The 14,966-nt window shown below is 46.4% G+C and overlaps 1 protein-coding gene across 5 annotated transcripts in view; it reads left to right on the forward strand.

Annotated features, from left to right (window-relative positions):
* The window catches only part of LOC129827534 (protein phosphatase 3 catalytic subunit alpha-like), a 68,812-nt gene that overhangs the window by 18,434 nt on the left and 35,412 nt on the right, over window positions 1-14,966 (forward strand). For 3 of the 5 annotated variants that reach the window (XM_055888458.1, XM_055888460.1, XM_055888459.1), the window contains exon 2: window positions 13,278-13,478. In XM_055888458.1, coding sequence (XP_055744433.1) covers window positions 13,278-13,478 — 201 coding nt within the window. Of the gene's footprint in view, window positions 1-12,238; window positions 12,375-13,277; window positions 13,479-13,599; window positions 13,643-14,966 lie in introns of those variants that run through there. The other 2 variants (XM_055888461.1, XM_055888462.1) reach the window with 2 other exon arrangements.

Raw genomic sequence — 14,966 nt, forward strand, 5'->3', positions numbered from 1 at the left:
CAAATGATTGTTTTAATGGACCTTGTTTCTTTAGCTACATATGTTAACTCGGGCTATTTTCAGCACTTTTTTCTGGAATGCTTGATTGCACACAGTGGACTTCCTACTAGGCCACATTGCCTTAGTGCTGACAGTAATCACTCTGGTTCATAGGCACATGATTACTGCATACAATAGCTGTGGGATCAGCAGAGACATTCAGGGCAGTAAGAGGGAAATAAATTAGGTTATTCACATTGTGTCTGCCAATGCCCCTGGTTTAATGTTCATTTGCTGAAGCATTATGACAACTCAGTGACACGATGGTAGAGATTAAATGAGCTGGGCTTGGGTCCTTGAAAAGTCATTGTCTCAACGCAGCCTTATAATGCTGTGAAAGGATCCAGGAACACAAATGATTTGGGTGGATCCCATCCTCCTTATAATACGAGCTTTGTTTCCATAAGGTATCAAAATTGTCAATACATTTTACACCCACAGAGCTGCAATAGTCCCGTAGCCAGTTATGGATGGCTAAATGTCTGCTGTACACCAATAGAACAGGAGATAAATGGCATAGCAGGGTCCCATTGTAAATGGAAATAAATTATATAATTACTCCTATCTATACATAAATAAATAAAATAATTAGAAATACTTCAACAGAAGGCATGATTTAGCCACAGAGGAATCAAGGATCATTAGCTTTTTCTTTTTTTTATAGCTGTGGATTGTCACAAGCTCGTAAGCCTATATCTGTGGTTCTGTGTAACGGTTGCCTTCCCTCTCTTCATGAGAAGAGGATCGGACCAACACGCAGCGTAGCCAGTGCTCAACATGTTTAATTAAACGAAACAGTGAACACTTACAATGATACAAAATAACAAAAAGTGACAAACAGATACAGTCCTAGCTGGTGCAGACAAAACACAAAGACAGGAAACAACCACCCACAATCCCCAACACAAAACAAGCCACCTATATATGATTCTCAATCAGGGACAACGATTGACAGCTGTCTCTGATTGAGAACCATATTAGGCTGAACACAGAAACAGACGAACTAGAAACACAACATAGAATTCCCACCCAGCTCACGTCCTGACCAACACTAAACAAGCAAAACACATAAGAACTCTGGTCAGGACGTTACAGTACCCCCCTCCTGAGGTGCAGACTCCGAACGCACCCCTAAAACTCAAGAGGAGGGCCTGGGTGGGCATCTGTCCGCGGTGGCGGCTCCGGCGCAGGACGAGGACACCACTCCACCACTGTCTTTGTCCCCGTCCTTAGCGTCCTTTGAGTGGCGACCCTCGCCCACGACCTCGGCCTAAGAATCCTCCCCAAGGCCCCCACATGATTTAGGAGGTAGCTCAGGACAGAGAGGTAGCTCAGGACAGAGAGGTAGCTCAGGACAGAGAGGTAGCTCAAGACAGAGGGGCAACTCCGGACAGAGAGGCAGCTCCGGACTAATGGCAGCTCCGGACTGAGTGGCAGCTCCGGACTGAGTGGCAGCTCCGGACTGAGTGGCAGCTCCGGACTGAGTGGCAGCTCATGACTGTAGGGCCGCTCATGACTGTAGGGCCGCTCATGACTGTAGGGCCGCTCATGACTGTAGGGCCGCTCATGACTGTAGGGCCGCTCATGACTGTAGGGCAGCTCATGACTGTAGGGCAGCTCATGACTGTAGGGCAGCTCATGACTGTAGAGCAGCTCATGACTGGAGGGCAGCTCATGACTGGAGGGCAGCTCATGACTGGAGGGCAGCTCATGACTGGAGGGCAGCTCATGACTGGAGGGCAGCTCATGGAGCTCCTGACTGGCTGGCGGCTCTGGCAGCTCCTGACTGGCTGGCGGCTCTGGCAGCTCCTGACTGGCTGGCGGCTCTGGCGGCTCCTGACTGGCTGGCGGCTCCTGACTGGCTGGCGGCTCCTGACTGGCTGGCGGCTCCTGACTGGCGGCTCTAGCGGCTCCTGACTGACGGACGGCTCTAATGGCTCGGGACAGACGGACGGCTCAGATGGCGCTGGGCAGACGGATGGCTCAGATGGAGCTGGGCAGACGGACGGCTCAGATGGCGCTGGGCAGACGGACGGCTCAGATGGCGCTGGGCAGACGGGCGGCTCAGATGGCGCTGGGCAGACGGACGGCTCAGATGGCGCTGGGCAGACCGACGGCTCAGATGGCGCTGGGCAGACCGACGGCTCAGATGGCGCTGGGCAGACGGACGGCTCAGATGGCGCTGGGCAGACGGACGGCTCAGAAGGCGCTGGGCAGACGGACGGCTCAGATGGCGCTGGGCAGACGGACGGCTCAGATGGTGCTGGGCAGACGGATGGCTCAGATGGTGCTGGGCAGGCAGGCAGCTCAGACGGTGCTGGGCAGACGAGCAGTGCAGGCGGCGTTGGGCAGACGGCCGACTCTGACCTGCTGAGGCGCACAGTAGGCCTGGTGCGTGGTGCCGGAACTGGTGGTACCGGACTGGAGACACGCACCTCAAGGCTAGTGCGGGGAGCAGGAACAGGGCACACTGGTTTCTCAAAGCGCACTATAGGCCTGGTGCGTGGTGCCGGAACTGGTGGTACCGGACTGAGGGCACGCACCTCAGGGCGAGTGCGGGGAGAAGGACCAGTGTGTACAGGGCTCTGGAGACGCACAGGAGGCTTGGTGCGTGGTGCCGGAACTGGAGGCACTGGGCTGGAGACACGCACCATAGGGAGAGTGTGTGGAGGAGGAACTGGGCTCTGGAGACGCACTGGAAACATAGTGCGTGGTGTAGGCACTGGTGGTACTGGACAGACCGGACCGTGAAGACGCACTGGAGGTCTTGAGAGCAGGGCTGGCACCATCCGCCCTGGCTGGATCTTCACCCTAGCCCGGCAGACGTGGGGAGCTGAGATATTGCGCACCGGGCTAAGCGCACGCACCGGGGACACCGTGCGCTCCACCGCATAACACGGTGCCTGCCCGGGACGACGCCCTCTCTCTCCCCTGGAAGCACGGCTGGGAGAGCTGTAGCGGCGAGCTGGCAGAGGACGTGCAGGGCTAGGAAGGCGCACAGGAGGCCTGGTGCGTGAGGCTGGCACAGTCTTAACCAGATGGCTAGCACGCACCTCAGGACGAGTATGAAGAGCTGTTCCCGGTGACATCAACTCCCCGACACGTTCAGTCGGGCGGATGTCGTGCCTTATGCACCAAACCAGCACCTCCCTCATAACTCTCTCCTCCAATTTCCCCATTAACTCCTTCACTGTCTCTGCGTCGCTCACCTCCAATTCCGCCCTGACCGGCTCCTTACGGTAAGCAGGGGGAGTTGGCTCAGGTCTGACTCCTGACTCTGCCACTCCCCGTGTCCCCCCCCCCCCCCCCAAGACATTTTTGGGGCTGCCTCTCGGGCCTCCAGCCGCTCTGCCGTGCTAGCGCCTCATAATAGCGCCTCTCCGCCTTCGCTGCCTCCAGCTCTTCTTTGGGGCGGCGATATTCCCCTGGCTCTGCCCAGGGTCCTTTGCCATCTAGGTCGTCCTCCCATGTCAATTTCTCCAAATAGTGCAGCCTCTCCTGCTGCTGCTGCTGCTGCTGTCGCTGTTGCCCGTTGCCATGCTGCTTGGTCCGAGTTTGGTGGGTAGTTCTGTAACGGTTGCCTTCCCTCTCTTCACGAGAAGAGAGAGTGTAGCAGGGATCGGACCAACAAGCAACGTAGCCAGTGCTCAACATGTTTAATTAAACGAAACAGTGAACACTTACAATGGTACAAAATAACAAAAAGTGGCAAACCGATACAGTCCTAGCTGGTGCAGACTAAACACAAAGACAGGAAACAACCACCCACAATCCCCAACACAAAACAAGCCACCTATATATGATTCTCAATCAGGGACAACGATTGACAGCTGTCTCTGATTGAGAACCATATTAGGCTGAACACAGAAACAGACGAACTAGACACACAACATAGAATTCCCACCCAGCTCACGAAACAAGCAAAACACATAAGAACTCTGGTCAGGACGTTACATTCTGCCCCTAAACAAAGCAGTTAACCCACTGTTCCTAGGCCGTAATTGAAAATAAGTATTGGTTCTTAACTGACCTGCCTAGTTAAATAAAGGTCAAATAAATAAAATGTAAAAATACATTTGGGAAACCCATAATTTGGGCAGTTGCGGCTGTCAGTGAAAAGCATCTAAAATATGTGTGAAGACAATGTCTTGAGTATAATTTAAAATGTTGAGACAAGAAGAAGGAGAGGGGTGTGTGGTGAAGATATAGGCAAGTCTGTCTCATGCCTCATACGCGGAATTGGAGGAAAATGTTGTTGTTTTTTTGCATCCATTGCGAATGAAAATATATTAAAACTATAGTTCCTTACAGTAAGAAAAATCTTCCCAACAATCCCCCCCTCGATTATCACCAATCCTCATTGTGAAAGAGCAATAGTTATAGGCCTACTGCTGCATTGGCCTATAGGCTATGAGTTCCATGCACTCATTTCTTTAGCCTCCAATGGATCACGGTGTATCTATGTGTCCATAAGGCAGAGGCTGGTGATCTCACATTAGTGGACTTTTAACTTTTACATTTTTATCATGTTAAGTCAGATTTTATAATTAACCACGTTATAATGATTTTGAGAAGCAAGAATGTTGTTATTGAAATTAAACTGTTCCACAAAAATGTGCATATGAAAATCCTAACTGGCCGGTAGAAATGGTAGGGGAAATTGTAAGCTTCCCCAAACTTGAAACTTCTTTTCAAAATAATTGCCTCGACATTACCATGATCGGATTTTGCCTGCAGGCCACTTTGAAACAAGGTAAGACATGCCTGATAATATGAAATAAATCATTCAAGTTTCAATATGCATGCTGCCTTTAGCTCACATTATGGTGGTTGATGCCTGTTAGCTGCACTTGAATGGTGAATGGGTGGCACGCTTCAATTACCAGTTGAGAAATAAAAATATTTGCTATTTTTAATCGTGCATCAAAACTGTTTTTAACACGTGATTCAATTTAGAATTGTTGCGTAAATAATGGGTCTATTAAAGCACATGTTTACTCCAGCAGCAACCAGCTTTGGAGCTTTAGGAGAAATCCATCTCAAAATCAAATCAAATTTGATTTGTCACATGTACGTGTTTAGTAGATGTTATTGTGGGTGTAGCAAAATTCTGTTTCTAGCTCTAAAAGTGCAGTAATATCTAACAGTAATATCTATCAATTTCACAACAATACACACAAATCTGAAGTAAGGAATGGGATGAAGAATAAATAAATATTTGGGCGAGCAATGTCAGATAGAGTAGAATAGGATAAAATACAGTATATACACTACAAATGATAGTCCCACTAAGCTCAAAACAGATGGGATGGCGTATCTTTACAGAATGCTGTGGTAGCCATGCTGGTTAAGTATGCCTTGAATTCTAAATAATTCACAGACAGTGTCACCAGCAAAGCACACCATAACACCTCCTCCTCCATGCTTCATGGTGGGAAATACGCATCCATTCACCCACACCGCGGAACCAAAAATATCCAATTTGGACTCCAGACCAAAGGACACATTTCCACCGGTCTAATGTCCATTGCTCGTGTTTCTTTGCCCAAGCAAGTCTCTTCTTCTTATTGGTGTCCTTTAGTAGTGGTTTCTTTGCAGAAATTCGACCATGAAGGCCTGATTCACACAGTCTCCTCTGAACAGTTGATGTTGAGATGTGTCTGTTACTTTAATTCTGTGAAGCATTTATTTGAGCTGCAATTTCTGAGGCTGGTAACTAATGAACGTATCCTCTGCAGCAGAGGTAACTCTGGGTCTTCCATTCCTGTGGCGGTCCTCATGAGAGACAGTTTCATCATAGCACCTGATGGTTGTTGTGATTGCACTTGAAGAAACTTTCAAAGTTCTTAAAATGTTCCGTATTGACTGACCTTCATGTCTTAAAGTAATGATGGACTGTCGTTTCTCTTTGCTTATTTGAGCTGTTCTTGCCATAATATGGACTTGGTATTTTACCAAATAGGGCTGTCTTCTGTATACCCTACATACCTGGTCACAACACAAATGATTGCCTCAAACACATTAAGAAGGAAAGAAATTCAACAAATGAACTTTTAAGAAGGCAAACCGTTTAATTGAAATGCATTCCAAGTGACTACCTCATGAAGCTGGTTGAGAGAATGCCAAGAGTGTGCAAAGCTGTCATCAAAGAAAAGGGTGGCTATTTGAAGAATCTCAAATATAAAATATATTTTAATTTGTTTAACACTTTTTTGGTTACTGCATGATTCCATATGTGTTATTTCATATTATTGATGTCTTCACTATTGTTCTACAACATAGAAAATATTCAAAATAAAGATAAACCTTGAATGAGGAGGTGTTCTAAAATTTTGACCAGTAGTTTACATATGAGATGAGTAATGCAAAATATGTAAACATTATTAAAGTGACTAGTGTTCCATTATTAAAGTGGTCAGTTATTTCAGGTCTATGTTTATAATGTGATAGTGATGATTATTTAACAATATTTAACAATCTGATGGCCTTGAGATAGAAGCTGTTTTTCAGTCAAAGTCCCAGCTTTGATGCACCTGTACTGACCTCGCCTTCTGAATGATAGCTGGGTAAACAGGCAGTAGCTCGGGTGGTTGTTGTCCATGATGATTTTTTTGGCCTTCCTATGACATTGGGTGCTGTAGGTGTCCTGAAGGGCAGGTAGTTTCCCCCGGTGATGCGTTGGGCAGACCACACCCCCCTCTGGAGAGCCTTGCAGTTGCGGGCGATGCAGTTACCGTACCAGGCGGTGATACAGTCCAACAGGATGCTCTCAATTGTGCATCTGTAAAGGTTTGTGAGGGTTTTAGGTGCCAAGCCAAATTTCTTCAGCCTCCTGAGGTTGCGCCTTCTTCACCACACTGTGTGGGTGGACCATTTCAGTTTGATGTATACAGTGATGTATAGGCTGAGGAACTTGAAGCTTTCAACCTTCTCCACTGCGGTCCCATTGATGTGGATTGGGGGATGCTCCCTTTTCTGTTTCCTGAAGTCCACAATCAGCTCCTTTGCTTTGTTGACATTGGGTGAGAGGTTATTTTCCTGGCACCAGGAAAATAGGGTGTCAGGTAAGGTAGAGGTGATATGATCCTTGACTAGTCTCTCAAAGCACTTCATGATGACAGAAGTGAGTGCTACGGGGCGATAGTAATTTAGTTCAGTTACCTTTGCTTTCTTGTGTACAGGAACAATAGTGTAGTGGACATTTTGAAGCATGTTGGGACAGTAATATTGATGGCAATTTGCATATACTCCAGAATGTTATGAAGAGTGATCAGATGAATTGCAAAGTCCCTCTTTGCCATGCAAATTAACTGAATCCCCAAAAAACATTTCCACTGCATTTCAGCCCTGCCACAAAAGGACCAGCCTACATCATGTCAGTGATTCTCTCATTAATACAGGTGTGAGTGTTGACGAGGACAAGGCTGGAGATCACTCGTTCATGCTGATTGAGTTTGAATAACAGACTGGAAGCTTCAAAAGGAAGGTGGTGCTTGGAATCATTGTTCTTCCTCTGTCAACCGTGATTACCTGCAAGGAAACAGGTGTCGTCATCATTGCTTTGCACAAAAAGGGCTTCACAGGCAAGGATATTGCTGCCAGTAAGATTGCACCTAAATCAACCATTTATCGGATCATCAAGAACTTCAAGGAGAGCGGTTCAATTGTTGTGAAGAAGGCTTCAGGGCGCCCAAGAAAGTCCAGCAAGCGCCAAGACGTCTCCTAAAGTTGATTCAGCTGTGGGATCGGGGCACCACCAGTACAGAGCTTGCTCAGGAATGGCAGCAGGCAGGTGTGAGTGCATCTGCATGCACAGTGAGGCGAGGACTTTTGGAGGATGGCCTGGTGTCAAGAGGGCAGCAAAGAAGCCACTTCTCTCCAGGAAAAACATCAGGGATAGACTGATTTTCTGCAAAAGGTACAGGGATTGGACTGCTGAGGATTGGGGTAAAGTCATTTTCTCTGATGAATCCCCTTTCCGATTGTTTGGGGCATCCGGAAAAAAGCTTGTCCAGAGAAGACAAGGTGAGCGCTACCATCAGTCCTGTGTCATGCCAACAGTAAAGCATTCTCAGCCAAGGGAGTAGGCTCACTCACAATTTTACCTAAGAACACAGCCATGAATAAAGAATGGTACCAACACATCCTCAGAGAGCAACTTCTCCCAACCATCCAGGAACAGTTTGGTGACGAACAATGCCTTTTCCAGCATGATGGAGCACCTTGCCATAAGGCAAAAGTGATAACTAAGTGGTTTGGGGAACAAAACATTGATATTTTGGGTCCATGGCCAGGAAACTCCCCAGACCTTAATCCCATTGAGAACTTGTGGTCAATCCTCAAGAGGCGGGTGGACGAACAAAAACCCACAAATTCTGACAAACTCCAAGCATTGATTATGCAACAATGGGCTGAAATCAGTCAGGATGTGGCCCAGAAGTTAATTGACAGCATGCCAGGGCGGATTGCAGAGGTCTTGAAAAAGAAGGGTCAACACTGCAAATACTTACTCTTTGCATCAACTTCATGTAATTGTCAACAAAAGTCCTTGACACTTATGAAATTGTCACGACTTCCGCCGAGGTCGGTCCCTCTCCTTGTTCAGGCGGCGTTCGGCGGTCGACGTCACCGGTCTTCTAGCCTTCGCCGATCCATCTTTAATTTTCCATTTGTCTTGTTTTCCCGCACACCTGGTTTACATTCCCTCATTACTCGTCTTGCATATAGCCCTCAGTTTCCCCCCATGTCTGTGTGTGGAATTGTTATATGTAAATGTATGTGTGCTCCCTGCTGGTTTGCGCCGGGTTATTGTAACCCGTGTGTGTTTAGTTTTCTGAGTACCGTGTTTTGTTCGCCTCAATAAAGGGCTCCGTTTGCTATTTCTGCTCACCTGCGCCTGACTTCCCTGCAGCCAGTTACGCACTCCTTTACAGAAATGCTTGTAATTATACTTCAGTATTCCATAGTATCATCTGACAAAAATATCTAAAGACACTGAAGCAGCAAACTTTGTGGAAATTAATATTTGTGTCATTCTCAAAACTTTTGGCCACGACTTTAGACTGGGATAGGGAGAGATTGAATATGTCCGTAAACACTCTAGCCAGCTGGTCTGCGCATTCACTGAAGACGCAGCTATGGATGCCGTCTTGGCTGGCATCCTTGCGAGGGTTAACATGCTTAAATGTCTTACTCACGTCGGCCACGGAAAGGAGAGCACACAGTCCTTGGTAGCGGGTCGCGTCAGTGGCGTTGTGTTATCCTCAAAGCGGGCGACTAAGGTGTTAAGCTTGTCCAGAAGCAAGACGTCGGTGTTTGCGACGTGGCTGGTTTTCCCTTTGTAGTCCGTGATTGTCTGTGGACCCTGCTCGTGTCTGAGCCGTTGAATTGCAACTCCACTTTGTCTCTATTCTGATCGTTTGCCTGTTTGATTGCCTTATGGAGGGAATGACTACACTGTTTGTATTCAACCATATTTCCAATCACCTTGCCATGGTTTAATGTGATGGTTTCCGCTTTCAGTTTTGAGCGAATGCTGCCATCTATCTACGGTTTCTGGTTAGGGTAGGTTTAATAGTCACAGTGGGTACAACATCTCCATCACCTGATAAACTCAGTCACCGTATCAGTGTATTCGTCTACATTATTCTCGGAGGCTACCCGTACTATATCCTAGTCCGCGTGATCAAAACAATCTTGAAGCGTAGATTCCGATTGGTCAGACCAGTGTTGAATAGTCCTTCCTGTTTGAGTTTCTGCCTATAGGAAGGGAGGAGCAAAATGGAGTCGTGATCAGATTTGCTGAAAGGAGGGCAGGGGAGGGCCTTGTAGGCATCCCGGAAGTTGGAGGAATAATGGTCAAGTGTTTTAGAAGTGCGAGTACATCAGTCAATGTTTTCATAGAAGTTCGGCAGCCTTTTTCTCAAAATTGCTTTGTTAAAATCCCCAGCTACAATAAATACGGCCTCAGGATATGTGGTTTCCAGTTTGCATAAAGTCCAGTGGAGTTCTTTGAGGGCCATCGTGGTATCAGCTTGAGGGAGGATATACACGGCTTTGACTATAACCGAAGAGAATTCTCTTGGGAGATAATACGGTCGACATTTGATTGTGAAGTATTCTAGGTCGGGTGAACAAAAGGACTTGAGTTCCTGTATGTTATCACAGTCACACCATAAGTCGTTAATCATGAAACTGTCACGCCCTGACCTTAGAGATCCTTTTTATGTCTCTATTTTGGTTTGGTCAGGGCGTGAGTTGGGGTGGGCATTCTATGTTTTGTGTTCTATGTTTTCTATTTCTGTGTGTTTGGCCGGGTGTGGTTCTCAATCAGAGGCAGCTGTCTATCGTTGTCTCTGATTGAGAACCATACTTAGGTATCCTTTTCCCACCTGTGTTTGTGGGTAGTTGTTTTCTGTTTAGTTTGGTTACCTTACAGAACTGTTTGTTTGTCTCGTTGTTATTTTTGTTCGTAGTGTTCTGAGTTAAATAAAAATCATGAACACGTACAACGCTGCGCTTTGGTCCACTCCTCATTCTTCATCAGACGAGCGTTACAGAAACATACACCCCCACCCTTCTTCTTCCTGGAGAGATATTTGTTACTGTTTGCGCGATGAACTGAGAACCCAACTGGCTGGACAGACTCAGACAGTATATCCTGAGAGAGCCATGTTTCCGTGAAACAGAGTATGTTACAATCCCTGATGTCTCTCTGGAAAGAAATCCTCGCCCTGAGCTTGTCAACTGTATTATCCAGAGACTGAACATAAGCAAGTAATATACGCTGAAGCAGTGGCAGGTGTGCACACCTCCCAAATCGGATTAGAAGACCACTCTGCGTACCTCTCCTCCACCGGCGGGGTTTTGGATCGGCCTCTGGAATCAGTCCAATTGCCCTGGGGGGTACGAACAAAGGACTAGATTCGGGAAAGTCGTATTCCTGGTCGTAATGCTGGTAGTGCTGGTGAGAACTATCCAATAGTTCTTCCCGGCCCAAAAAATCTGGGCTAATAATGTAAGAAATAACACTTAACAAAAACAAGATACTGCAAAGTTTCCTAAGAGCTAGAGGCACAGCAACTCTCTCTGTCGGAGCAATTATTTTCAATAATCTCCGTATGTGATATTTGTGTTGGATAAATAAGATACATGATTACTAACAAAAATACATACGCGCCAATTTAATTCCACTAAATTATGCAAATTAACCTATAGACCGTATTTCCATCAATTAATAAAAAGCATTATTTTGGAATGGCATTTTTGTTCTCCTGGTCATTTTGACCAGCAACTGTTTATTTATCGGCTTTTCATTTTTTTAGCGATCAAATTTGGCTGTTGCCGGCTAGCAGTAACCCTGGTAGGTAGATAGGTAGGTAGGTAGTGCAAAAAGTAGTGCACTGGGCCTTTACTAGTATTAGTGGACCGATATAGCCGTCTGTAGCGCCCCAAATAAATAAATCCCTGAACATCTTCCTGTGGCAATGCAAAGGAGACCTCCCTGGTCTTTGTGGTTGAATCTGTCTTTGAAATTCACTGCTTGACATAGGGATCTTGCAGATAATTGTACATGTGGGGTACAGAGAGGGTAGTAGTCATTCAAAAACCATGTTAAACACTATTATTGCACACAGCGATTTCATGCAACTTTATTATGTGACTTGTTAAGCAAATGTTTACTCCTGAACTTATTTAGGCTTGCCATAACAAAGAATTTGAATACTTATTGACTCAAGACATTTCAGGTTTTGTTTTCTAATTAACTTGTAACAATATAATTCCACTTTGACATTATGGGGTATTGTGTGTCAGTGACACAACATCTAAATGTAATCTATTTTAAATTCAGGCTGTAACTCAACAAAATGTGGAAAAAGTCAAGGGGTGTGAATACTTCCTAAAGGCACTGTGGGTAGGTACAGTGCATTCAGAAACTATTCAGACCACTTTTTGTTACGTTACAGCCTTATTCTAAAATTCAGCAATCTACATAAAATACCCCATAATGACAATGCAAAAACAGGTTTTAGACAGTTTTGCAAATGTATTCAAAATAAAAAATGGAAATATCACATTTACATAAGTATTCAGGCCCTTTACTCAGTACTTTGTTGAAGCACCTTTGGCAGGGATTACAGCTGCGAGTATTATTGGGTATAACGCTTCAAGCTTGACACACCTGTATTCTTCTCTGCAGATTCTCTCAAGCTCTGTCAGGTTGGATGAGGAGCGTCGGGCTCTGGCTGGGCCACTCAAGGACATCCAGAGACTTGTCCTGAAGCCCCTCCTGCATTGTCTTGGCTGTGTGCTTAGGGTCGTCGTCCTGTTTGAAGGTGAACCTTTGCCCTAGTCTGAGGTCCTGAGTGCTCTGGAGCAGGTTTTCATCAAGGATCTCTCTGTACTTTGCTCTGTTCATCTTTCCCTTGATCCTAACTGGTCTCCCAGTCCCTGCCGCTGAAAAACATCCCCACAGCATGCTGCTGCTACCACTATGCTTCACCGTAGGGATGGTATTGGCCAGGTGATGAGCGGTGCCTGGTTTCCTCAACACTTGACGCTTGGCATTCAGGCCAAAGAGTTCAATCTTGGTTTCATCCTGTTTCTCATGGTCTGAGAGTCTTTAGGTGCCTTTTGGCAAACTCCAAGCAGGCTGTCATGTGCCTTTTACTGAAGAGTGGCTTCCGTCTGGCCACTCTACCATAAAGGCTTGATTGGTGGAGTGCTGCAGAGATGGTTGTCCTTCTGGAAGGTTCTCCCATCTCCACAGAGGAACTCTGGAGCTTCGTTAGAGTCACCATCAGGTTCTTGGTCACCTGCCTGACCCATGCCCTTCTTCCCTGATTGATCAGTTTGGCCGGGCGGCTAGCTCTAGGAAGAGTGCCTTTCCAAATCATGTCCAATCAAATGAATTTACCACAGGTGGACTCCAATCAAGTTGTAGAAACATCTCAAGGATGATCAATGGAAACAGGATGCACCTGAGCTCAATTTCGAGTCTCATAGCAAAGGGGCTGAATACTTCTGTATTTATTTATTTATTTATTGAAAAAAACTGTTTTCACTTTGTCATTATGGGGTATTGTGTGTAGATTGTATTAATTTAATACATTTTAGAATAAGGCTGTAATGTAACAAAATGTGTAAAAACATTTCTCTCCCTTCTCCTTTTTCTCATCCTGTCCCCCATCTTTCTCCCCTTCCCTTTTTCCTCTATCTACCCTTCCTCCTCTCTCTAGCGGTCCCCTTCCCCCTGAGCCACAGGCTCTCCATGAAGGAAGTGTTTGACTGTGAGGGGAAGCCTAGAGTAGACCTGCTAAAAGCTCACCTCACCAAGGAGGGCCGTTTGGAGGAGGTGGTGGCCCTACGCATCATCAATGAGGGAGCTGCCATCCTGTGCCAGGAGAGGACCATGCTGGATATAGAAGCCCCAGTCACAGGTGAGGAGGGAGAGGAGGAAGGAAAGGAGGAGAGCGGGGAGGAAGGAGAGGATCATGCTGGATATAAAGGCTCCAGTCACAGGTGAGGAGGGAGAGGGGGAAGGAAAGGAGGAGAGTGGGGAGGAAGGAGAAGACCATGCTGGATATAAAGGCCCCAGTCACAGGTGAGGAGGGAGAGGGGGAAGGAAAGGAGGAGAGTGTAGGGTTAAAGAGAGTTGGGGTTAATACAGGGGGACGTAGGGTTAAAGAGAGGGAGAGGTAGAGTTAAAGAGAGTTGGGGTTAATACAGGGGGACGTAGGGTTAAAGAGAGGGAGAGGTAGGGTTAAAGAGAGTTGGACGTAGGGTTAAAGAGAGGTGGAGGTAGGGTTAAAGAGAAGGGGAGGTAGGGTTAAAGAGGGGGGGTAGGGTTAAAGAGAGGGGGAGGTAGGGTTAAAGAGAAGGGGAGGTAGGGTTAAAGAGGGGGGGAGGTAGGGTTAAAGAGAGGGGGAGGTAGGGTTAAATCGAGGGAGAGGTTGAGTTAAATAGAGTTGGAGGTAGGGTTAAAGAGAGTTGGGGTTAAATAGAGGGAGAGGTTGAGTTAAATAGATTTGGAGGTAGGGTTAAAGAGAGGTAGTGTTAAATGGAGGGAGATGTAGGGTTATATAGAGGGACAGGTAGGGCTAAATAGAGGGGGAGGTAGGGTTAAAGTGCGGGGGAGGTAGAGTTAAAGAGAGGGGGAGGTAGGGTTAAAGAGAGGTGGAAGTAGGGTTAAAGAGAGGTGGACGTAGGGTTAAAGAGAGGGGGAGGTAGGGTTAAAGAGAGGGGGAGGTAGGGTTAAAGAGAGGGGGAGGTAGGGTTAAATAGAGGGAGAGGGAGGGTTAAAGAGAGGGAGAGGGAGGGTTAAATAGAGGGAGAGGGAGGGTTAAAGAGAGGGAGAGGGAGGGTTAAAGAGAGGGAGAGGGAGGGTTAAAGAGAGGGGGGGTAGGGTTAAAGAGAGGGAGAGGGAGGGTTAAAGAGAGATTATAATTCAAATGAATGTACATAATGAATGTACATAATGAGTAATTGTTTTTGGCTTAATCATAACTGTTTTGCCAAATGTCACTTAATGGAATCAATCGCCTTCAGATTTTCTCAATAATAGCAGTACTTTGTCAATATCTACAAAACAATCTCCTTGCCAATAATATGGTGAACTGAATTGAATTGAGAGAGTGATGGGACGGGGGAACGGGAGGTAGAGAGATGCTGACAGAGGAACAGAAGATGGTTTGGCAGATAAATAGAGAGAGGGACAATGAAAGAGGAGAAAGAGAGAATGGTCTTGTGCCGCTGCCTGTAGCCTACATTAACAATACCAGCGGAAAAGCTCTGTTTTGGTTTTGACTTGTGTATCTACTGGCTAGCTTTGGTGTGTATCTTTCTCCATGGAAACGCTAGCTGTAAAATAATTCCATGATAGCACACATCCCACACACACAGTGAGAGAAGAGACAGTAGCTAGCTAC

Source organism: Salvelinus fontinalis, chromosome 29 (assembly GCF_029448725.1).
Source record: "Salvelinus fontinalis isolate EN_2023a chromosome 29, ASM2944872v1, whole genome shotgun sequence".
Lineage (NCBI taxonomy): Eukaryota > Metazoa > Chordata > Actinopteri > Salmoniformes > Salmonidae > Salvelinus > Salvelinus fontinalis.